Here is a 26,110-nt window from a genome sequence, read left to right on the forward strand (position 1 = left end):
TGCATCTAAAATTTTATTTTTTAGTTTGCCCCACCAATATTTACATCCTAATATCGCTACTGGCTGTGGCGATATTGAGGTTCATTCTTCTCATATGTTGTTGTTAGCAACGGTAACTACTGCTTTTTGACAGCACGCTTTTCACTGTAAGCGCCTGGCTGAGGTTCTCTGAATCTATCCAATCACCGCTCTCATGCGCTTGACCAATGACGTGGATGTATTTAGGCTGGACTACGCCGCTAGTGGAAAGGGGCGTGGCTTTGGCTAACCTCGTTTGGGGAAAGAAAGACTCATCACAAAAACAGAATATCAAAAACATTAAGGAAATTAGCTCATTGTCAAACTAAAACACATGTTTTGGGTCAAGTGAAGGCACGCTGATATGGATGGTAAGTCGTTTTCGACTTTTTATTTGACGAGATTGTGAATTTACTTTGATCTATGTCGTGCGTTATAACGCTAGTTAGCCGACATAAACTAGCATAAAGGAAAAGCTTGGCAGCCAGTCGATAAGATAAATGTTATGATAGCTTGCTAATAGCCTAATATTAGTTTATATTAGATTTGACCAAATATACACATTTTGTAGCTAGCTATTAAAATCTCACTGCAATGTCAGATGTCACCAGAAGCTAGACGAGTATTCAAAAACGTTAAGGTTTAGACGAGTAACGTTAGCTACATGGGGATTCAAGAGATTATTTTGTTTAAACTGTCTGGATGCCTAGATAGATAGCTAACTTCCCGTTTTCATTTATTTGTAGTTAGGTGGCTAGCATTACGCGTGTTCTCGCCATTGGAGTAGTGTAGAGTTTGAAATGATCAGAACGCGTTGACAATTTATACAATTATATGATTTTGATCCAGACTCCGAGATTACTAGCTAGTTGCCCTCAGTCTGTCATAGTCGTCATTGCACACTGTCAGTGCAAAGTATTCCAGGCCCAATGCACTGGGTTGTATCTGTGTATCACCCCTTTCATCTCATTTTTTTTATTTCTTTCTTTCTTTCAGACACACTCTTCCAACTGAAGGTATATAAGAAATTAGCCATTGTCTTTGTGGAGCTTAAACATAGTTAATACACATTTTTACACTTTAAAATGTCTGCTTATACTTCTCTAACAGTTTACAGCAAAACAGCTCGAAAAACTTGCCAAAAAGGCAGAGAAAGATTCAAAATCCGAGCAAGCCAAAGTTAAAAAGGTGAGTAAAGGGAGGGCTTTCTGAGAAAGAATGTAGGCTTGAACATAGTTGTGTGTAGTAGATATTTGTTTTTTGATGCAAAACATTTTGCTATATGTATGGTGTACACTGGGCCCTACTGAATGCGACTACGGGTATGCAGGGTGTGGTATTTATTGTTCAGTGGAGGCTGTCGAGTGGAGGACGGCTCATAATAATGGCTGGAATGGAGCAAATGGAATGGCATCAAACACATGGAAAACATGTTTGATGTATTTGATACTATTCCACTTCAGCCATTACCACAAGCCCATCCTCCCCAATTAAGGTGCCATAATCCTCCTGTGGTAATACAGGATCAGCAGTCAGTCTATCCCAATAGCGTATAAACAACTTTATTGTTGAAATTCGTGTCATTAAATAGTTAATTTAGCTGAATAATTATTAGGCATACTCGTTACATGTTCAGTTGGTGTCTGACTGGACAGGTCGACTAAAGATGTGTGCAGCACATTAACCAGCAGGTGGCAGTGGAAGATCATGGTTGAGGCTCCACCAGTCCATTACTGTCCTAAGGATTTAAACAGACGACCAGGGGCCATATGTATCAAACGTCTCAGAGCAGAGATTGCTTATTTAGGATCAGTTTTGCCTTTTAGATCACTATGAATAAGATTACATGGACAGGGGGGGGACCTGATTCTAGATCAGTATTCCTACTGTAAGATGATTGTTACACATGCAGCCCCTGAACTTGTTTTCATAGGCAACTGAACTGACTTTTAGTGTGTATGTTTGTCTCACCAGGCTCTTCAGCAGAAGAATGTGGAAGTTGCCAGAGTATATGCAGAGAATGCCATCCGTAAGAAGAACGAGGGCCTTAATTGTCTGCGCATGGCATCCCGTGTTGATGCTGTTGCCTCCAAGGTCCAGACTGCTGTCACTATGAAAGCGGTAAGTCTATTCCCTCTGCCTAATCATAATCATATGTTAATATCATCCAATTGTGTGTCTCACATTAGTCATTGTCATCTTTTCTCTTGACCCCCAATCTCAGCTCGCTACTGGCTACTTTCATAGAGATGTACTCTCTGTCCTACCTTTGTGTGTAGCACTCCTGTGTTTTATATCCCTAGGTCACAAAGAATATGACGCAGGTCACCAAGGCACTGGACAAAGCGCTGGGTTCCATGGACCTGCAGAAGGTGTCTGCTGTTATGGACAAGTTTGAGACGCAGGTCCAGAACCTGGATGTTCACACCTCGGTGAGTGGCACAAGTTTATAGAAAATGTTCCTCATCAATACTAAACAAAAATATAAACGCAACATGCAACAATTTCAAAGATTTTACTGAGTTACGGTTCATAGAAGGAAATTAGTCAATTGAAATAAATTAATCAGGCCCTAATCTATGGGTTTCACAAATAGACAGGGGCGCATTCATGGATGGGCCTGGGAGGGCATACGCCCACCCACTTGAGAGAATTAGTTCTTCCCCACAGAAGGGCTTTATTACAGACAGAACCCACAGGTGAAGAAGCCAGATGTGGAGGTCCTATATTCTCGCTTCGAGGCAAGCAACGCTGAGACAATCACGAGAGCATCAGCTGTTCCGGATTGACTGTGTGATCACGCTCTCCATAGCCGACGTGAGGAAGATCTTTAAACAGGTCAACATACCCAAAGCTGCGGGGCCAGACGGATTACATGTTTCAAGCAGACCACCATAGTCCCTGTGCCCAAGAACACAAAGGCAACCTGCCTAAATGATACAGACCCGTAGCACTCACGGCCGTAGCCATGAAGTGCTTTGAAAGGTTGGTAATGGCTCACATCAACACCATTATCCCAGAAACCCTAGACCCACTCCAATTTGCATACAGCCCAAACAGATCCACAGATAATGCAATCTCTATTGCACTCCACACTGCCCTTTCCCACCTGGACAAAAGGAACACTTATGTGAAAATGCTATTCATTGACTACAGCTCAACACCATAGTACAACTAAGCACCTCCCTCTGTTGTGTCGTTTGCAGACGACACAACAGTGGTAGGCCTGATCACAAACAACGACGAGACTATAGGGAGGAGGTAGGGAGGAGGTCAGAGACCTGGCTGTGTGGTGCCAGAATAACAACCTATCCCTCAATGTAGCCAAGGCTAAGGAGATGCTTGTGGACTACAGGAAAAGGAGGACCGAGCACGCCCCCATTCTCATCGACGGGGCTGTAGTGGAGCAGGTTGAGAGCTTTAAGTTCCTCTGTGTCCACGTCAACAACAAACTAGAATGATCGAAACACACCAAGACAGTCGTGAAGAGGGCACGACAAAGCCTATTCCCCCTCAGGAAACTAAAAAGATTTGGCATGGGTCCTGAGATCCTCAAAAGGTTCTAGAGCTGCAACATCGAGAGCATTGCATCACTGCCTGGTACGGCAATTACTCGGCCTCTGACCACAATGCACTACGGAGGGTAGTGTGTACGGCCCAGTACATCACTGGGGCTAAACTGCCTGCCATCCAGGACCTCTACACCAGGCGGTGTCAGAGGAAGGCCCTAAAAATTGTCAAAGATCCCAGCCACCCCAGTCATAGACTGTTCTCTCTACTATTGCATGGCAAGCGGTACCGGAGTGCCAAGTCTAGGACAAAAAGGCTTCTCAACAGTTTTTACTCCCAAGCCATAAGACTCCTGAACAGGTAATCAAATGGCTACCGGGACTATTTGCATTGTGTGCCCCCCCCCCCCCCCCCAAACTCTCTTCTTTTTTTTTCTTTTTTTAGGCTGCTGCTACTCTGTTTATCATGTATGCATAGTCACTTTAACTATACATTCATGTACATACTACCTCAATTAGGCCGACCAACCAGTGCCCCCACCCATTGGCTAACCGGGCTATCTGCATTGTGTCCCACCCGCCACCCCCTCTTTTTACGCTACTGCTACTCTCTGATCATTACATTTACATTTAAGTCATTTAGCAGACGCTCTTATCCAGAGCGACTTACAAATTGGTGCATTCACCTTATGACATCCAGTGGAGCAGCCACTTTACAATAGTGCATCTAAATCTTTTAAGGGGGAGGGGGGGGGGTGAGAAGTATTACTTTATCCTATCCCTTGTATTCCTTAAAGAGGTTGGGTTTCAGGTGTCTCCGGAAGGTGGTGATTGACTCCGCTGTCCTGGCGTCGTGAGGGAGTTTGTTCCACCATTGGGGGGCCAGAGCAGCGAACAGTTTTGACTGGGCTGAGCGGGAACTGTACTTCCTCAGTGGTAGGGAGGCGAGCAGGCCAGAGGTGGATGAACGCAGTGCCCTTGTTTGGGTGTAGGGCCTGATCAGAGCCTGGAGGTACTGAGGTGCCGTTCCCCTCACAGCTCCGTAGGCAAGCACCATGGTCTTGTAGCGGATGCGAGCTTCAACTGGAAGCCAGTGGAGAGAGCGGAGGAGCGGGGTGACGTGAGAGAACTTGGGAAGGTTGAACACCAGACGGGCTGCGGCGTTCTGGATGAGTTGTAGGGGTTTAATGGCACAGGCAGGGAGCCCAGCCAACAGCGAGTTGCAGTAATCCAGACGGGAGATGACAAGTGCCTGGATTAGGACCTGCGCCGCTTCCTGTGTGAGGCAGGGTCGTACTCTGCGGATGTTGTAGAGCATGAACCTACAGGAACGGGCCACCGCCTTGATGTTAGTTGAGAACGACAGGGTGTTGTCCAGGATCACGCGAAGGTTCTTAGCGCTCTGGGAGGAGGACACAGTGGAGTTGTCAAATGTGATGGCGAGATCATGGAACGGGCAGTCCTTCCCCGGGAGGAAGAGCAGCTCCGTCTTGCCGAGGTTCAGCTTGAGGTGGTGATCCGTCATCCACACTGATATGTCTGCCAGACATGCAGAGATGCGATTCGCCACCTGGTCATCAGAAGGGTGAAAGGAGAAGATTAATTGTGTGTCGTCTGCATAGCAATGATAGGAGAGACCATGTGAGGTTATGACAGAGCCAAGTGACTTGGTGTATAGCGAGAATAGGAGAGGGCCTAGAACAGAGCCCTGGTGGACACCAGTGGTGAGAGCGCGTGGTGAGGAGACGGATTCTCGCCACGCCACCTGGTAGGAGCGACCTGTCAGGTAGGACGCAATCCAAGCGTGGGCCGCGCCGGAGATGCCCAACTCGGAGAGGGTGGAGAGGAGGATCTGATGGTTCACAGTATCGAAGGCAGCCGATAGGTCTAGAAGGATGAGAGCAGAGGAGAGAGAGTTAGCTTTAGCAGTGCGGAGCGCCTCCGTGATACAGAGAAGAGCAGTCTCAGTTGAATGACTAGTCTTGAAACCTGACTGATTTGGATCAAGAAGGTCATTCTGAGAGAGTTAGCGGGAGAGCTGGCCAAGGACGGCACGTTCAAGGGTTTTGGAGAGAAAAGAAAGAAGGGATACTGGTCTGTAGTTGTTGACATCGGAGGGATCGAGTGTAGGTTTTTTCAGAAGGGGTGCAACTCTCGCTCTCTTGAAGACGGAAGGGACGTAGCCAGCGGTCAGGGATGAGTTGATGAGCGAGGTGAGGTAAGGGAGAAGGTCTCCGGAAATGGTCTGGAGAAGAGAGGAGGGGATAGGGTCAAGCGGGCAGGTTGTTGGGCGGCCGGCCGTCACAAGACGCGAGATTTCATCTGGAGAGAGAGGGGAGAAAGAGGTCAGAGCACAGGGTAGGGCAGTGTGAGCAGAACCAGCGGTGTCGTTTGACTTAGCAAACGAGGATTGGATGTCGTCGACCTTCTTTTCAAAATGGTTGACGAAGTCATCTGCAGAGAGGGAGGAGGGGGGGGAAGGGGGATTCAGGAGGGAGGAGAAGGTGGCAAAGAGCTTCCTAGGGTTAGAGGCAGATGCTTGGAATTTAGAGTGGTAGAAAGCGGCTTTAGCAGCAGCGACAGAAGAGGAAAATGTAGAGAGGAGGGAGTGAAAGGATGCCAGGTCCGCAGGGAGGCGAGTTTTCCTCCCATTTCATCATCATATATGCATAGTCACTTTAACCATATCTACATATCCATATCTACATGTACATACTACCTCAATCAGCCTAACTAACCGGTGTCTGTATGTAGCCTCGCTACTTTTATAGGCTCGCTGCTGTATATAGCCTGTCTTTTTACTGTTGTTTTATTTCTTTACTTACCTATTGTTCACCTAATACCTTTTTTGCGCTATTGGTTAGAGCCTGTAAGTAAGTATTTCAATGTTGTATTTGGCGCACGTGACAAATAAACTTTGATTTGATTTGAGGCCGGTTGGACGTACTGCCAAATTCTCTAAAACAACTTTGGAGATGGCTTATGGTAGAGAAATGAACAACAGCTCTGGTGGACATTCCTGCAGGCAGCATGCCAACTGCACGCTCCCTCAACTTGAGACATCTGTGGCATTATGTTGTGTGGCAAAACTGCACATTTTGGAGTGGCCTTTTATTGTCCCCAGCACAATGTGCGGGCCCCTGTGTAATGATCATGCTGTTTAATCAGTTTCTTAATATGCCACACCTTTCAAGTGGATGGATTATCTTGGCTATAAATGCTCACTAACAGGGATGTAAAAGATTTTGTGCAAAAAGAATTTAGAGAAGAAAGCTTTTTGTGCGTATGAAACATGGGACCAACACTTTATATGTTGCATTTACATTTTTGTTCAGTATACATAATGGTTGTACTCCTAATCAATTTAATTTCTTGAAGTCATTCGTTTTCAAGCCGTGTCTCCTTCTTCCCTAAGACCTCTAGCTCACTCGGCCTCCTCGACCATTTTCCTATTTCACTAAACCCTTTATCTCAACATGCATTACTGGACCCTTCTGGATAATTGCATTAATTGTGAAACAACATAAACCCACTCACCTATAGGTGATGGAGGACTCTATGAGCTCGGCCACCACACTGACCACGCCCCAGGACCAGGTGGATGACCTCATCGTCCAGATAGCAGAAGAGAGTGGTCTGGAGGTGATGGACCAGCTCAGCCAGCTGCCTGCAGGAGCCACCTCATTGGGAGAGAGCTCCTCACGCTCACAACAGGAGAAGGAGGACCAGCTGTCTCGCAGGTACCCTAACAATGCAGCATTCACTGGTTACTGTGGGACATTTGGCTTGTTTTCTAAATTAAGGAAATGTGTTGACAAACTATTCTCAAAATATTTGACTGTAAAGTAGTGTAGATTCTGGCTAGATGTGTTGGTGCTATGATAGATCCCCTCTTTAATTATGCATAGTGATATTCCAATGATCAACATGCACATAGACCAAAGATTTTCATATAAATCAACAATTACACTTTTATTTACATTGCAGGTTGGCTGCTTTGCGGAACTGAACATCTCTCAACTATTCGCGAGACAGAAGGAGGCTTGACAACCGCTTGGAAACAAACAGCTGGGAGCTGTGTGATTCTATCAAACTGTTCATACCGTGAGGACCTAATGAGCCTATTGATTTCCATCCTCACGTCTATTTATATACACACTCACACTGTGGTGCTGAAAATACCACCTGAGAAGGCATGGGTCTCTCTCTTCCTCTCTCTCTTCCCCCTCTTTCTCTGTCTGTCTGTCTTTTTCTGTTGCACATCTTTTTTTCCCCACCTTTCATTTTCCTTTTCCCATATCAGTCTTTCCATCTCTCACTCATTGTCTTATATTAATTGGGGATCCCTCAAATCAAAATAAAGTGTTATTTGTCACATCCTTCGTAAAACAACGGGTGTAGACCGACAGTGAAATGCTTAATTACGGGCCCTTCCCAACAATGCAGAGAGAAAAAATATCCCCCTTGGTTAGTTGTACTTGTGAATTTCAGTACATTGTCACATGACATATTTTTGGATTTATATTTGAATTGAGGGTTTTCCTGAGAACATGAAGAGTTTTGCAAAATGTCCAAATAGTATATTGGAAAAGGGTGTTTTAAAACACACATTTGTGTAATATATTGAAGCTTGGACCCCCAAAAGTTATTTATCTGGATTGTACCTATCAGATAAGATTAAATGAATATACATAGAATGAATAGAACGGACAAATCATTGACTTGAATGGAGAATATTATTTAGTGCTCTGATGTTTCCCAGTTTGCACTCTGTTTAGCACTAAATCACAGTCATCTCTTTACACACTGTATTGACAACACTAACAAACAAAATTAAGACACACTATTGTCTACTGCTTTCTCCTAACTCTTAAAAGAAATAATCATCTGACATATTGTCATTATTTCTATATAGAGGGAGGACAATTTTTTGTTTTCCTGATTATTTCTGTTAAAATGTATTACTAATTCATGCCTATGTTATTTTACTTTGAATATGTGTGCCTTATTGGGATGCAGGGGTATGCATAGGTCTTCTTCTCAGTGCCTGGATGTATGTAGTTAGACATATAGTGATTGATCCTATGTAAGGTTTTAATATTGAGGTTTTGGGACTATAAAGTTCTATCTGCCAAAATAATGTTCTGAACCCTCTTTGGTTTGAAGTGTGTTTTTTATCTTGTATTCTTTTGAATTTAAAAACATGAATTGTGGTATTTAGAGTAGAGAACATTGAACCGAACAAGGCTATGTCAATAACATTTTGACAAGTGCAGATAGAACCTTATAGTCCTGAACTCTTGAATTATGTTGCCATATAACAAGGATGTCCCCTTTCTGTCCACATCACATACAAACCAGAGATTTGGCTTCTGTAGCTAAGACATTTTGGGAATACATTCCTTTCTTTTATTTTACATGGGAATAGTTATTAATACTCAAAGTTATGCAAGTTTTGCAGTATTTTGGTATATTTAGCCATCTGATATGAACATTTTGTTATTTCAACACTCAGGAAATGACAGCAGCATATGGCACCACAAGCAGACTGATAGACTTCTGGATTATCCTATGGTTGCAGCATTTGTAACCAGGAAACCATGTAACCAAGACATGAGTTCAACCATCAGACTGTGGGTGCTGTTTCAACACATCCTCAAATGCATGTTTTACTTTTTGCCAAAATAAGCTCACATACTGAAGAGTTCATGCTGTTAAAAAATGATCTGTGATGCTGTGAACATTTCTCTTTCGTGCTGCTTCACACAATTATTTTGCTTCCTTTTCTGTGGGGAGGGATGGTCATTATTATTAGCCTTTCAGATTATATAACATGCTTGCCGTCAGTAAAGATTGTTTATGTTATGCATTCATCTGATGTAAACAGGTCATGTAGGTAACTGTTGATGTCAGAGAGACAGACTTCTTATACTGTACATGCCTACTGTACAGCTTCAAAGTAAACCTCATTTCTCCCCATGGTCATACTGAAACAAGGGTCTAAATTGTCTACAATGGCTTCAGAAAGTATTCATACCCCTTGACTTATTCCACACTTTTATGTTACAGCCTGAATCCACTCAGGAACATTCAATGTCGTCTTGGTAAGCAACTAAGGTGTATATTTGGCCTTCTGTTTTAAGTTATTGTCCTGCTAAAAGGTGAATTTGTCTCCCAGTGTCTGTTGGAAAGCAGACTGAACCAGGTTTTCCTCTAGGATTTTGCCTGTGCTTAGCTCTCCTGTTTCATTTTAGTCCTTGCCAATGACAAGCATACCCATAACATGATGCAGCCACCACCATGCTTGAAAATAGGAAGAGTGGTACTCAGTGATGTGTTGGATTTGCCCCAAACATAACACTTTTTGTTCAGGACATAAAGTTAATTTCTTTCATTTTTTTGCCCCAGGTTTACATTACTGCCTTATAGCAAACAGGATGCATGTTTTGGAATATTTGTATTCTGTACAGGCTTCCTTCTTTTCACTTTACCAATTTGGTAAGTATTGTGGAGTAACTACAATGTTGTTGATCCATCCTCAGTTTTCTCCTATCACAGCCATTAAACTAACTGTTTTAAACAAGTCACATTGGCCTCATGGTGAAATCCCTGAGTGGTTTCCTTCCTCTCCGGCAACTGAGTTAGGAAGGATGCCTATCTTTGTAGTGATATACCATGTAAAGTGTAATTAATAACTTCACCATGCTCTAAGAGAAATTTGATATCTGCTTATTTTTTATATTGACCCATCCACCAATAGGTGCCCTTCTTTGTAAGGCATTTGAAAACCTCCCTGGTCTTTGAGGTTGAATCTGTTTGAAATTCATTGCTCGACTCAGGGACATTACTGATAATTATATGTGTGGAGTACAGAGATGAGGTAGTCATTCAAAAATCATGTTAAACATTATTATTGCACACAGAGTGAGTCCCTGCAACTTCCTATGTGACTTGTTAAGCACATTTTTACCCCTGAACTTATTTAGGCTTGCCATTACAAAGGGTCTGTATACTTATTGACTCAAGACATTTCAGCTTTTAATTTCTAATTAAATTGTAAACATTTCTAAAAGCATAATTATACTTTTGACATGGGGTATTGTGTGTAGGTCAATGACAAATCTAAATTTAATCCATTTTAAATTCAGGCTGTAAAACAATAAAAATGTGGAAAAAATAAAGGGTGTGATTACTTTCTGAAGGCACTAGGTGCGTATGGAATCTTAAGAGAAGAGGCTTTTTTTCCTGTGTCTTTTGTGAGGTATATTATCTGCCCTGTGGCTCTTAACTATCACTCTGCGAAATGTCTGGAGAGCTCTCCAGTTCAGCAGGTTGTTGGCTTAAATGCTTTCACAGAAGACCAGACCTCTCCCTTTTTTCTTGAAACCTCTGAGTCATGAGTCAAAGTAGGCCACATACTGCACGATAGATAGCTGCACTCTTTTATCAATACTATGAAAGTAGCTACACTCACTATCTATGATCGATTAAATAGCTTTCTCAGAAAAAATGCTGACTGGACTCACTTAACCTATTAAAAAGTCAGGTAAGACACTTCATGCTATGAATCCATTAATCTTATGTGATGTGCCCTTGCTGTTCAGAGAGCACAGGGGGTTCCCTTACATCATGCGAATGGTGGTATCAAATTTCACAATTGCATTTGTTGTGTATGAACGTCTTAGCAGCGACCTGGAAATGGATACCGTGCAATGTGTGTGTTCATGGTCACTCTGTTTTTGCTCAGTGATCAAATATGCAGCGGTCCAAAGATCAAGAGAATTTGATAGTGAAACATGTTCCTGTAGTGGCTCATCAAGCTTCCGTTGCAGCATGGTCTCATAGACTTGACAAGTTTCTCCATAGATAAAACCATAAAGGTTACAAAATCTCAAGTTGCCTACTACGTTTAACCTAGATTTTCTATAGCACACAGAGGATGTGTTATTCAAGAGCTTACCAGACATCAAATATCTGGTACTAGAACAGACTAGCTTGAACACCTTAAATCCACCCTCCTGCTCGACAAACATACCAGGTGCTCCCCCTCTCACACACTATGCTGACCAAAATATAAACGCAACATGTAAAGTTTTAGTGTCATGTTTTATGAGCTGAAATAAAAGATCCCAGAAATGTTCCATATGCAGAAGAAGCTTATTTCTCAGAAATGTTGTGCACACATTATTTTACATCCCTGTTAGTGAGCATTTATCCTTTGCCAAGAAAATCCATCCACCTGACAGATTAAACAGCATGATCATTACACAGGTGCACCTTGTGCTGGGAACAATAAAAGGCCACTCTAAAATGTGCAGTTTTGTCACACAACACAGTGCCACAGATGTCTAACATTTTGAGGGAGTGTGCAATTGGCATACTGACTGCAGGAATGACAACCAGAGCTGTTGCCAGATAATTTAATGTTAATTTCTCAACCGTAAGCCGCCTATAACATTGTTTTAGAGAATTTGGCAGTACGTCCAACCGGCCTCATAACCGCAGACCACGTGTATGGCATTGTGTGGTTGAGCAGTTTGATGATGTCAACTTAGTGAACAGAGTGTCCCATGGTGTGCACCATGGTGGTGGAGTTATGGTATGAGCAGGCATAAGCTACGGACAACGAACACAATTGCATTTGTTGATGGCAATTTGAATGCATAGAGATACCGTGACGAGATCCTGAGGCCCATTGTCATGCCATTCATCCGCCGCCATCATGATAATGCATGGCCCCATGTCGCAAGAATCTGTACACAATTCCCTGGAAGCTGAAAATATCCCAGTTCTGGATTGCATACTCACCAGAGCATTGAGCATGTTTGGGATGCTCTGGAACAATGCATACGACAGCGTGTGGTCACGCTAGATACTGACTGGTTTTCTGATCCACGCCCCTACTTTTTTTTAAAGGTATCTGTGAACAACAGATGCATATTAGTATTTTCAGTCATATAAAATCCATAGATTAGGGCCTAATCAATATATTTCAATTGACTGATTTCTTTATGCGAACTGTAACTCTGCTTAAATGCATTATTTATTGCATAAATCATGTGTGTGATGCCACCCTTACAAAAAAAGATTGCAGTAATTTTGAAGTCTAACTACAGTTACAATTCCTTGGAATTGCTGAGTTATTCAGCAATTACTGCTTCCAAAATACCACAATTGGCTAGTTACTGCACTTTAACTGCAGTTTTAAAACTGCAATCTTTTTTTGTAAGGGCAGAATAACTAAATAAAGGAAAATATCTCCAGCCACAATGAACTGCAGTTTATATGTTTTGGACTATGTTTATCTTATTCCACCATTTTCCTTTAGTCAACATAACATGACCACAGCATTTTGCAGTGGGTCCTCCCCCATAAATAAACGGTGTATCCTCTATGATGCTGAGAATGCAGCCCACGCATGGAAGAAAGAACACCCCCGCAATTAGATTTTTCTCAAGTGACGTTGGTGCTTATTTTGGTAAGGGACCTAGAGAGTCAACGCAAAAAAAGAGAGTTAACGCTAGGGGCTTCTCTGATTGGATTACAATAAGTCTTAGCGAGTGAGTGAAATAAGAGAAGAAATCAGGGGGAAACGGCGGTGGTGACAGTTGGCATATAGACAATAAAAACCGGAATTCGAGGCGACGGTTCGCCGAGGCAGATATTTCTTCTTAGCACGAAAAAAATGATTCGTGTATCGTCTGATATCGGTCAAATATGACAGCAATTTTTTTTATTGGAATTTAAGCAGCGTTCAAGTCGGATGGGGCGGGGTGATGTTTAAATTCCGGTAGAAAGAGAGCAAGAATACGGGTGAAGCTAAATGGGAACCAGAAGGAATGTAGACCCCGCTACATACGTAGTTGTTGTATCAGGGGATCTGAGAAGTTTTTATCGCGTTCTGTAAAAGGGAGGCGGTTTAAGACGGACTGGGGAGGTCGCAGGCTGGGGAGCAGCGTGTATTTGCGGCGCACCTAACAATGAGGACGCTATTTGCATTCTGTTGTCTCTTCTTGATAACGAGAGGAACAGATCCGCCAACGGAGGGCAGGTCCCTGACAGACAACAACAACATGAACGTGACGGCCGACAGTAACAGAAGGTATATACAAATCGGGGACGGGACCTCCCAAGAATTTGAGTTTCCCGAAAACACTAAGGGCGTGATTGTAATCTCCAGTCAATACCGAAGCGTCGTAAGTACGAAGGGCCGCGAGAGCTGGAAGCAGACGGTCAATGTAAGCTCCTTGGACTCGGAGGTTCTTTCCATCCTGAATGTAAGTAACAGTCATGCGGGGCCCGTGAAGAGTTTCATTATCAGCATAAAGTCTGGGTTACCGGGTCGGGCACAACTGCTCATCCAGCTATTGGAGTTGGACCAGGATTCTTTCCCTGTTGTAATTGAAGAAAGGACAGACTACTGCATCAGGGTGGCGCCTGGCAGGGATGACCCAGCTGCCGGGCTCATACAGTCAGGCGTGCTGTCCCACTTTTCTGAGAACCCTGTCCTATTTGCCTTGCTGCCGCTCATCTTCATCAACAAGTGTGCCTTCGGGTGCAAGGTAGAGGTAGAGGTGCTGAGGGGTCTCCTGCGGAAGCCTGTGCCCCTCCTCTTGGGGGTTGCAGGGCAGTTCCTGGTCATGCCACTGTACGCATATGGTCTGTCCAGGCTGGGTTCCCTGCCAAAGGCCCTCTCCCTGGGCCTGGTCATCACATGCTCTGCCCCGGGCGGCGGCGGAGGCTACCTCTACAGCCTGCTACTGGGCGGGGACGTCACCCTGGCCATCTCCATGACCCTGGTGTCCACAGTTGTAGCTGCAGCAGCCATGCCCCTGTGCTCTGCCCTGTACGGCAGGCTACTGGGTGTCCACGCTGCCCTCCACGTGCCCTTTATCAAGATCCTGGGCACCCTTCTCTTCATTGCCATCCCCATCTCCCTGGGCATGCTGGTGAAGCTACGTCTGCCCAAACTGACCCGCGTGCTGCTGGCACTGATCCGGCCCTTCAGCTTCGTGCTCATCGTGGGTGGCATCTTCATGGCCTACCAGATGGGGGCGTCTATCCTGGCCAACGTGAGACCTCAGATAGTGGTCGCGGGGGTGACCGTGCCCCTGTTTGGGCTGCTGCTAGGGTTTGGGATGGGGAAGCTGGCAGGGCTGGCAGTGCCACAGAGGAAGACGGTCAGTATTGAGGTGGGGGTGCAGAACAGTCTCTTGGCGCTGGCGGTTATGCAGCTGTCGTTCCGGCGGGCCGAGGCTGACTTTGCGTCCCAAGCGCCCTTCATAGTGGCGCTCAGCAGCACCTCTGAGATGCTCCTCATCGTCCTCGGTCACTTTGCCCATCGAAAGTTCTGTACCCCCACCGTCCGGACTGAAACCTGATTGTAGACAAAGTTTCTGTTCTTAACCAAACCTGTGGAGGTCCCAGAGTGTTGGCTACAAATCACACACAACAATATGAAAACAATCATTGACATTGACACTGTGTACACAGGACAGCGAATGGACATTTTAAATAATGTATTTTTTCTTGAAACCAAAGGCCTTGTCCCGCTAACCCCCTTTTTTCTTCATTTTTTAATGAGATTGTACTGAAGAGTACCTCATGTAAATAGGCCGAAAGAGAAATACCTATTAAAGAAAATATATTTTTCTATAAAACATTTTTTGTAATTGAAATGATTGATTTGTTTACAAGAGGTCTATGTGTCAAAGGAATGGGAATGGTTTTGAAAACTGATTGTTTGTCAGATGGAAAAGTATGGTGTTTAAAAACTACTGTTACTCATTTTTTGTTGTTGTTCTGGATTCAAATATGGTTTTCTAAGAGTCCATGTACTTTATAAAGAGGAGACGTAAAGAAATAAAAGCATTCATAAAAGCAGTCTTGCGTTTGTCCAAGGAGGATCTTTATTTCAACAAGGAATCTTAACACTGAGACGTACTAAAGTAAAGATTGCGCTGCAGCACAGCTGAGCAATACCTTTGTTTCTGAGGGTGTTTCCGTGACAATATTTGCCTGTGCATAATATTTGTGGACTGATTAACAGGTTTCTTTGTGTGTGCCAATGCGAGGACATTTGCATGTGTCTTTGCATTGTGTATTTGCATTTGTATTATAACAATCTCATAACACATCTATGTTTGCATGTTATGTGGTTACCTAATGTTTCTAAGGCTTTTTACTCCTGAAATGGAGGTTGTAGTTTTCAATATACATTTTTTGTGTAGTACATAGGTCTTTGTGAGAGGGCATGTTATGACTGGAATGAACGTGATTTTTCGGCAGGTGAAATATGCTCATACAGTCATAATAGCTGCCTACAGTGATTTCGAAAAGTATTCAGACCCCTTGACTTTTCACCCATTTTGTTATATTATGGCTTTATTCTAAAATGGATAAAACAATTTAAACTCAGCAATCTATACACAATACCCCATAATGACAAAGCAAAAACAGGTTTTTAGAAAATGTTGCTAATTTATTAAAAATCAAAAACAGAAATGCCTTATTTACATAAGTGTTCAGACCCTTTGCTATGAGACTCAAAATTGAGCTCAGATACATCCTGTTTCCATTGGTCATCCTTGAGATGTTTCTACAACTTGATTGGAGTCCACCTGTGGTAAATTCAATTGATTGGATATGATTTGGAAAGGCACACACCTGTCTCTATATAAGGTCCCACAGTTGACAGTGTATGTCAGAGTAAAAACCAAGCCATGAGGTCGAAGGAATGGTCCATAGAGCTTCGAAACAGGATTGTGTTGAGGCACAGATCTGGGGAAGGGTACCAAAACATGTCTGCAACATTGAAGATCCCCAAGAACACAGTGGCCTCCATCATTCTTAATTGGAAGAAGGTTGAAACCACTAAGACTCTTCCTAGAGCTGGCTGCCCAGCCAAACTTAGCAATTGGGGGAGAAGGGCCTTGGTCAGAGAGGTGACCAAGAACCTGATGGTCCCTCTGCACTCTGACAGACCTCCAGAGTTCCTCTGTGGAGATAGGATAACCTTCCAGAAGGACAGCCATCTCTGCAGCACTCTACCAATCAGGCCTTTATGGTAGTGTGACTAGACAGAAGCCACTCCTCAGTATTAGGCACATGACAGCCCACTTGGAGTTTGCCAAAAGGGCACCTAAAGACTCTCAGATCATGAGAAACAAGATTCTCTGATGTGATAAAACTCAGATTGAACTCTTTGGCCTGAATGCTAAGCGTCATGTCTGGAGGAAACCTGGCACCATCCCTACGGTGAAGCATGGTGGTGGCAGCATCATGCTGTGGGGATGTTTTTCAGGGGCAGGGAGATTAGTCAAGATCGAGGGAAAGATGAATGGAGCAAAGTACAGAGAGGTCCTTGAAGAAAATCTGCTTCCAGAGCGCTCAGGACCTCAGACTGGGGTGAAGGTTCACCTTCCAACAGGACAATGACCCTAAGCACACAGCCAAGACAATGCAGGAGTGGCTTCGGGACAAGTCTCTGAATGTCCTTGAGTGGCCCAGCCAGAGCCCCGACTTGAAGCCGATCGAACATCTCTGGAGAGACCTGAAAATAGCTGTGCAGCCACACTTCCCATCCAACCTGACAGCGCTTGAGAGGATCTGCAGAGAAGAATGGGAGAAACTCTCCAAATACAGGGGTGCCAAGCATGTAGCGTAATACCCAAAAAGACTCGAGGATGTAACCGCTGCCAAAGGTGCTTCAACAAAGTACTGAGTAAAGGACCTGAATACTTATGTAAATGTGATATGAGTTTTTTGTTTTTTTTACAAAAAATTCTCAAAACCAGTTTTTGCTTTGTCATTATGGGTTATTATGTGTCAAGTGATGGGGGATAAAACAATTGATTCCATTTTAGAATAAGACTATAACGTAACAGAATTTGGAAAAAGTCAAGGCATTGGAATACTTTCCCGAATGCACTCTATGTATTCATTTTCTGGCAAAAGCAAAACTGACACCTTAGGGGAGTGAACGTTTTGTAAAAGGCATTTTTGTAAGTGTTTATCCCTTTTACACCACTCAAGTATTTTAATTACTGTGTTTCTCTGCCTATTTGTAGTGGGAAACGGCATTGGAGCTTGGTTTTGGCACAAGACGTGGGAGCTCAGGAAAGTAGCATGTATGCTGAAGTCTATGGGCTGAACTCTGTTGTTTGAAGGGGCTTGGTCAATATTCGCATACTTCAACTGCTGAGCGAAGTGGGGAGCCACTGTATTTTGTTTTCCTGTAAATGAGACCTGATAGTTAAAACAGTAAATTAAGATATAACTCAACTATCCCCAAAATCATTAACTGTTTCCTTATTCCTGTCAATTATTGACACTTTTCTATTGGAAAACAGGTAGGGGTTTATGGGTAAAGTTGTATTTTGGGAAACAATAGTAAAATCCTAGAATACTTTTGTGGCAAGTCCATCTTGTGTTTCCATTACAAATTGCCATATACTGAAAACCTGTTTTGTTTTCCAATCGCAACTAACCCTAATCTAAAACGAATGGATTAACACACATTGAAGCCGATGGGAAATGTTTACATGGCTCTGTTTACATTGTGTTCTGGACCCTCCTGTACAGTGTCATAAGCCTTGCATATCAATTACACTCAGATGCACAACATATCGTCAATTTAATTAATATACCTGCTGTTGGACCAATTTTTAGCCAAAGGTATTTTAAGGATTTGAAGCGTTGCATGAAAATGATGTAAATTCACATGGTGAATTACAATCATGCCACTACCAATGGGAGTCATCAATTTTGTCAATGCATGCATGTCTCTTTCCCTCTCTCTCACTGCCATGCACCCCCTGTCTGTAATTTCAATGAAAGGCTCAACAGCTGCTCAGCCTCACTTGCAATGGTAATTTGACCTTTGATAACCACAGATTTCAGCCCATGCATTCCACCTCGTATTCTGCTGCACAGAGACAGACATAGGGCCTAAACTATTTCACAGATACACACTATATACTCTAATTTACCTGGTATGATATTTCTCTTCTTGGTGCTACAGAGCCAAGAGGTTACCATATGAGCTGTGTGGTTTGTAAAATCCTACGCAAACTAAGCAAAGTGCCCCTTTGTAAGTTGTACTTTAAGGAAATGCCTAAAGTGTCACTTCCATTAGATAAATGGGTGAAGTACTGTACCTGCTGTGGGTGCAAGGACAGTGTCACGTCCACTTGTTTCTCCCAGCTAGCAGTGTCCACTGTACTTTACAGGTTGACAGGTGATTTCATGACACTGTTCCAGCAGCTGCAGTATTTACACTTCCTATGCTGTGGTTTAGTGACACAATAGGGAAGAAAACACTTAACAATTCATGAGACAGATGGGATTACATTTTAATGACTTGTTTTCACCTTCTATGAGCAGGTTTCTTGCCGCAGTGCCAGGGTGTCCAGGAAAACATGGGTGGAATTCCCAGGAAATCCTCAAAAATATTCTCATTCGTGTGTGCTTGTATCTCCAGTAGGCCTATTCACTGGAACGACAAACAAAGGAAGACTGTCTGAAGGGCATACAATTCTCTCATCTTATGTTCAAACTTTTGCATATGAGCCATTCTCACACAAAATAGAGACAGATACAATTATGAACCAGGGCTAGTCTCATCTGGTCCATCGACGGTATGGATGGATAGCTCATAGTCATAGCTGTACTGAAATTGCCTTCAAGTCGATGTTCTTTCAGCATTGGTGCTGTTTATTTATTTACCTTTATTTAACTAGGCAAGTCAGTCAAGAACAAATTCTTATTTTCAATGACGGCCTAGGAACAGTGGGTTAACTGCCTGTTCAGGGGCAGAACGAGGAACAACTTAACAGAGGAACATTCTGTTCAGTGACTAAACAATGTGTCTGTTTAGAGTAATAAACTGTAGTACCTCACATTACTGCTGTCGCAGACATTTTCATCATCCCAGTGACAGTGTAGCTCTAATGGACTAGCTGGTGCCATTTACCTTCAACAGATCGATCAGCAAGAGAGACAGACTGAAATGTTAGCCTTGCCAACCCTGATAATACATTCATCTGTTTGTCCCATGTCCTGTCGGAGGAGATTGATATTTAGATGGTCATTAAAATTGCCTCTGTTCATTGTGTTAAGATGCATTTAATCAAAATAATTAGCTATTAGTTTGATTTCATAAAATACTTTTGGATGGATACATGTTGGATCGATGCGGTTGGAGGGAATTTATTTTCCTGTTAATACTGAATTTATTATTAATTATTAAACTTTATGTATTTCTTACTATATATTTTTTTCTTTTGAGTGGCAGCATACAGGTTTTGTGAACTTATAATGGGGTGGCAGGGTAGCCTAGTGGTTAGAACGTTGGACTGGTAACTGGAAGGTTGCAAGTTCAAACCCCCAAGCTGACAAGGTACAAATCTGTTGTTCTGCCCCTGAACAGGCAGTTAACCCACTGTTCCTAGGCCATCATTGAAAATAAGAATTTGTTCTTAACTGACTTGCCTAGTTAAATAAAGGTATAAAAAAATAATGTGAAACGAAAATGTACCTGTAACATTGTCAATTTTTCCCATTCTTTTCTGCAGATCCTCTCAAGCTCTGTCAGGTTGGATGTTGAGCGTCACAGCACAGCTATTTTCAGGTCTCTCCAGAGATGTTTGATCGGCTTCAAGTCGGGGCTCTGGCTGGGCCAGTCAAGGACATTCAGAGACTTGTCCTGAAGCCACTCCTGCATTCTCTTGACTGTGTGTTTATGGTCGTTGTCCCCTCTTTCTGTACTTTGCACCGTTCATCTTTCCCTCAATCCTGACCAATTTCCCAGTCTCCGCCACTGAAAAACATCCCCACAGCATGATGCTGCCACCACCATGCTTCACCGTAGGGATGGTGCCTGATTTTCTCCAGACATGACGCTTGGCATTCAGGTCAAAGAGTTCAATGTTGGTTTCATCAGACCAGAGAATCTTGTTTTTCATGGTCTTAGAGTCCTTTAGGTGCCTTTTTGGCAAACTACAAGTGCGCTGTCATTTGCCTTTTACTGAGGAGTGTCTTCCGTTTGGCCACTCTACCATCAAGGCCTGATTTGGTGGAGTGCTGCAGAGATGGTTGTCTCTCTGGAAGGTTTTCCCATCTCCACAGAGGAACTCTGGAGCTCTGTCAGAGTGACCATCAGGTTCTTGGTCACCTCCCTGACCAAGGTCCTTCTCCCCCGATTTCTCAGTTAGGCCGGGCGGCCAGCTCTAGGAAGAGTCTTGGTAGTTCCAAGCTTCTTCCATTTAAGAATGATGGAGGCCACTGTGTTCTTGGACCTTTAATGCTGCAAAATTGTTTTTGGTACCCTTCCCCAGATTTGTGCCTCAACACAATCCTGTCTCTGAGCTCTACGGACAATTCCTTCAACCTCAGGGCTGGGCTTTTGCTCTGACTTGCACTCTCAACTGTCAGACCTTATATAGACAAGTGTGTGCCTTTCCAAATCATTTCCAATCAATTGAATGTACTTCAGGTGTATTCTAATCAAATTGTAGAAACATCTCAAGGATGATCAATGGAAACAGGATGCACCTGAGCTCAATTTCGAGTCACATAACAAAGGGTATAATATTATGTAAATAAGTTATTTTGTTTTTTATTGTTAATACATTAGCAAACATTTCTAAAAACCTGTTTTCACTTTGTCATCATGGGGTATTGTCTGTAGATTGTAATCAATTTTAGAATAAGGCTGTAACGTAACAAAATGTCTAAAAAGGGAAGAGGTCTGAATACTTTCTGAATAAAGTGTACATATATTATTATCTGCCATTCACCTCACATCAGTCTGTACATCCAACGATGTATTGTGTTGCAGCTGTGGTAACGGTGTTGGTGCGAGCTGGTTTTGACGAGACCATGCAGGAGGCTCTCCCTGGTTTGCTGTTCAGTGCTGGATGACATGCTCTCCTGTGAGTTTGAATGTCCCCTCTCATTGCAGCTCGAAACTGCATTCAATAGACAGAGGCTGTATCTTATCCAACTGCTAATATTAATTTCTGAACCTGTGTTGTTGTTATTTTAGGTGTGCTGGATACTGGTGAAACAGCAGCTGAATGATGGTGAAGTGGAAAAGGCTGCTAATATTAATTTCTGAACCTGTGTTGTTGTTATTTTAGGTGTGCTGGATACTGGTGAAACAGCAGCTGAATGATGGTGAAGTGGAAAAGGCTGCTAATCAAACAGAATTATAAAACATACATAATAATCCATAATATTCACTCTTGTATGTATCTCCTTTTGTTGGAAAAGGGTACAGATGTTTGATGCTTCCTTGTGTGGTGTGTCCATCACCTGATGCACTGCGCTGTTTCTTCTCCCACTCTGTCTCATACACTCACCTACAGACTGAAAGTTAAAATCACAGAATATGTTATCATTGACATCTCTCTTTAATATAGGGCCTCTTGTAAAACAGCCATCTATATCATCTATCTCATCTGTGTTCTCCTCTACCTATATTCTACATAGTATCTGATACCATTGCCATGCAAAGAGAGCGGGGCTTTGCTAAAAACCTGCATACTGTTGACCTCCTTGTTTCGTAATGTAAATGGCTGGTGCTCTGTTCTAAAGAAACATCTATATATACCTTAGTACATCTATAAATACATTACCATGTCTGGTTAATGTGAGCTGCTCTTCCAAATATGTATTTTGTCATGTAGTTGTTTGTGAGGTATTGGTGTGTATGGGTGTGACTGACCACATACATCTGAAGTGAATGATGATGTACCTGTGGGTGTGAGTTATGGCATTAGGGTGTTTTTACAGGACATTGTGAAATTACAGTAGGGTATGTTAAAACCGGTCTATAGAAAAACAAGTGTGACCTTATAATAGAGAGTTGTGATGTGACTGTATCTGTGGTGTGATATAACATCTATCCCTTTTTCTTTCTCTGTCCTAGTTGGCAGTGATATTCAAGGTAGAGGAGCTGCTTTCTCAACTGCAGTAAGTACTGGAGACTCGTGAGGTTAACTGGAAGCATGTGCTCTCCTGTCTCTCCACCCTGCTCGTGTACAATCCAAACACCCAGCCAAGCCTCAAAGGTACACACACACACACACACACACACACACACACACACACACACACACACACACACACAGACACTTAGTTATTTCCAAAAATGCTCCCATGGGCTCCCGAGTGGCGCAGCGTTCTAAGGCACTGCATCTCAGTGCTAGAGGCGTCACTACAGACACCCCGGTTAGAATCCAGGCTGTATCACAACTGGTCGGGATTGGGAGTCCCACAGGACGGCGCACAATTGGCCTAGCATCGTCCGGGTTTGGCCGGTGTAGGCCATCATTGTAAATAAGAATCTTAGCTGACTTGCCTAGTTAAATTAAGGTCAAATAAATCAATAAAAAATGAAATTTCTCTCTTTGTACATCAGAGCTCCAGTCCAGGTTCCTAAGCTCAGCATTTGAGTTTTTTTTATTTATTTAACTATGCAAGTCCGTTAAGAACAAATTATTTTTTACAATGAGGGCCTACCCCCGTTCAAACCTTCCCCTAACCTGGACGATTCTGGGCCAATTGTGCGCCGCCCCACGGGACTCCCTCTAGCACTGCGATGCAGTGTCTTAGACCGCTGCACCACTCGGGAGCACTTGACTTGGAGAACATGATCACTGCTTTCCTCCTGGCCCGTAAGGGTGCACTGGAAGGGCCTGGTGTTTTCCCCTCGTACAGTGAATGGTTTAAGGCTAGTCCCCTCAGAGTTTAGTTAGTGGCTACTAGAATACCAATATGTTGGTCCCCTCTCTTAGACAAAGTTGACTTCTCTCCTGTCTTCCTGGATGTGTTTCGGTGGTGCCGGCAGTTACCATTGGAACAGTAAGAAGTCTGTGGTTTTCTTGCTGAAGTTCCTGTCGGACATAGTGTCCTTTGACCCCCGCAGTACCTGAAGGTCAGGTGACAGATACTCTGGCTCTGCTTTAACACTTTACTGCTGGACTGGGCCTTTAGTCAGACTGGTTCCCTTGCCAAGACCAGACTGGCTGACCTGAAGGTAGGGCCTAGAGAGTCACTGAACCAGTATGTGAGGCGTATATAGATCAGCTGAGACAACCCAGTTATTCCAATGTATCTAACTCTGACTGGTTGACTTACCATACCACAAACCCTCTCATTCAGCAGCTCATTCATCTCCTCTCCTCCAGCTGTATGAACAGGGTCCCCCTCTCTCTGTCTGCAGGAGATTGGCCTTTATGAGGATGTCTCTAGGGCAGGAGCTCTTGTGCAGGTTTGAGCGCCCTCTGCTGGTTGTATCTATTCAATTAATGTTTTTCATGCGTTAATTATGTGTGTATCAGTGTTGTGTGTTTGTGTGCAATCTTCCTTCTCAGCCCCAGTGTCAGGCAGGTCAGGATGTGGACAAGGCAGTCTCTTTGTTTGAGAGCACAGGAAGGATATCTGACACAGTCATCATGGAGGGCTGGTAGGTACCCTAAAAATATAGCATCAAAATGCTGCATAACTCTCACAAATCACCTATTGAGATCAATGTACCGATGACTTATACATGTCGTATTGTGTTCTGCACTGTGTCTTTTTTTATGTGTCGCCACACTTGCACTCTTTTCCTACTCCAGCATGTTCAGAAGGCCATATTCCCTGACTCGTTTTCTCCCTGCCCTCCTAACTCCACGTGTGGTAAGACTTATTCTCTCTTGATTTAAAATGAATGGATTTTATTGAATGGTGTGTTCACATGCTCTGTCCAGGTATTGTATTTGTTGTCTCTGTCCAGTCAGCTGCATGTAAAGCCTGAAATAAGGATGAATTTCATAGATTCACTCAAAAAGTCAGTTCTGGTATTCACACTCACAGCCATACAACCACTGACTGACCACACAGTTTTCTGTTATCGCTTTGAGTCTGATACAGATGTTTTGTGTATGTTGATTCCAGTTGTTTGTTCAAATAGTTAAACAAAAACACACACACACACACACACACATACAAATCAAACCAGTTTTATTATCTCTGACTTGACAGAGTTGTCTGGCCAGGATCTTCCACACGCTGAGTATTGTGTTCCCTGAATGTGCTGAGGAACTGGTTGGCCAGACAATCATCAAGCTTCATGTAGATGAGTCGACTTCCCCTGAGCTGCACAATAAAGTGGGAAGGAATGCCAGGAACTGCCAACTGTCCTCCTGTCTCTGCATTTCTCCCTCTTCTACTTCTTCTTCGTCTTCTACTGTTTTTCTCCTCTTTTTCTGCTCTGTCTCAACTATTTAGTTTCCTACTCTATTTGTCTGTCGTTCTAGTTATTTCTGATGCCACACTCACTGTTTCGGTCTCTCACACTGTCTGTCCTGTCTATGTTCAGGTGGAGAACATGATCCTCAGGAGCTTCTGCCAGAGACTTTTGGACGCCTCCGGAATTAAGAAATAATACAGAATTGTCACTACTTGATTTTCTTTCCAGTCCATCTGCACATAGTTGTGTATATTATGTTCTTCTTAGCCTCCACAAGTGTAACTGCAAGTCAGCTTAAAACTGCACTTCTCTCCTTTGAGCTTAATGTGCTCTGTGACCCAAGACCGAGCCCCTGGGTGTCCCAGTTTGTCAACATCCTGCTGGGACACAGAAAGCTGCTCACTGCCCTCCTGCACCGCATGTGGGACCTGTTCCACAACAAGGGGATCATGTGGGACCTGCTCCACAACAAGGGGATCATGTGGGACCTGCTCCACAACAAGGGGATCATGTGGGACCTGCTCCACAACAAGGGGATCATATGGGACCTGCTCCACAACAAGGGGATCATGTGGGACCTGCTCCACAACAAGGGGATCATATGGGACCTGCTCCACAACAAGGGGATCATGTGGGACCTGTTCCACAACAAGGGGATCATATGGGACCTGTTCCACAACAAGGGGATCATGTGGGACCTGTTCCACAACAAGGGGATCATGTGGGACCTGCTCCACAACAAGGGGATCATATGGGACCTGCTCCACAACAAGGGGATCATATGGGACCTGCTCCACAACAAGGGGATCATGTGGGACCTGTTCCACAACAAGGGGATCATGTGGGACCTGCTCCACAACAAGGGGATCATATGGGACCTGCTCCACAACAAGGGGATCATATGGGACCTGCTCCACAACAAGGGGATCATGTGGGACCTGCTCCACAACAAGGGGATCATATGGGACCTGCTCCACAACAAGGTGTCCATATATATATTTTTTTATCTGTCTCGCTCTCCATCTCACTTTCCCTCTCTCTCTCACTCTCTCCAACTCATTTTCCCTCTCTCTCTCGCTCTCGCTCTCCATCTCACTTTCCCTCTCTCTCTCACTCTCTCCAACTCATTTTCCCTCTCTCTCGCTCTCGCTCTCTCCATCTCACTTTCCCTCTCTCTCTCACTCTCTCCAACTCATTTTCCCTCTCTCTCGCTCTCGCTCTCTCCATCTCACTTTCCCTCTCTCTCTCGCTCTCTCCATCTTATTTTCCTGCTCTCTCTCTCTCTTTCTTACCCCCTCTACTCTTTCTTATAGCCTCTCATAGTCTTCTTTTGTCCTTCCCTATA

The 26,110-nt window shown here is 43.6% G+C and overlaps 3 protein-coding genes across 4 annotated transcripts; all 3 read left to right on the plus strand.

Moving 5' to 3' along the window:
- The first annotated feature begins 248 nt into the window (after positions 1–248).
- LOC115109323 (charged multivesicular body protein 1a) lies at positions 249–10,114 on the plus strand. Of its 2 annotated transcripts, XR_003860501.2 has the most exons (8): positions 249–389; positions 1,015–1,034; positions 1,129–1,206; positions 1,993–2,139; positions 2,322–2,450; positions 7,071–7,267; positions 7,515–7,631; positions 9,043–10,114. XR_003860501.2 is itself a non-coding variant. In XM_029634104.2 (7 exons), the coding sequence occupies exons 1-7, from the start codon at positions 383–385 to the stop codon at positions 7,534–7,536; spliced, it is 600 nt and encodes a 199-aa protein (XP_029489964.1). In that variant the 5' UTR covers positions 249–382; the 3' UTR covers positions 7,537–10,114. The 2 variants fall into 2 exon arrangements, 1 of the variants encoding a protein (XP_029489964.1); XM_029634104.2 differs by having other exon boundaries at positions 7,515–10,114.
- Positions 10,115–12,927: 2,813 nt separating this feature from the next.
- Positions 12,928–15,410, plus strand: LOC115108892 (P3 protein-like). The gene has a single exon (XM_029633454.2). It carries the CDS (start codon positions 13,508–13,510, stop codon positions 14,906–14,908), a length of 1,401 nt encoding a protein of 466 aa, XP_029489314.1. The 5' UTR covers positions 12,928–13,507; the 3' UTR covers positions 14,909–15,410.
- A 7,053-nt stretch (positions 15,411–22,463) lies between these two features.
- LOC135564517 (uncharacterized) lies at positions 22,464–26,110 on the plus strand. Its single transcript, XM_065009713.1, has 3 exons — positions 22,464–23,997; positions 24,152–24,212; positions 24,895–26,110. The coding sequence occupies exon 3, from the start codon at positions 25,020–25,022 to the stop codon at positions 26,076–26,078; it is 1,059 nt and encodes a 352-aa protein (XP_064865785.1). The 5' UTR covers positions 22,464–23,997; positions 24,152–24,212; positions 24,895–25,019; the 3' UTR covers positions 26,079–26,110.

Source organism: Oncorhynchus nerka, linkage group LG25 (genome assembly GCF_034236695.1).
Source record: "Oncorhynchus nerka isolate Pitt River linkage group LG25, Oner_Uvic_2.0, whole genome shotgun sequence".
NCBI classification, from domain to species: Eukaryota; Metazoa; Chordata; class Actinopteri; order Salmoniformes; family Salmonidae; genus Oncorhynchus; species Oncorhynchus nerka.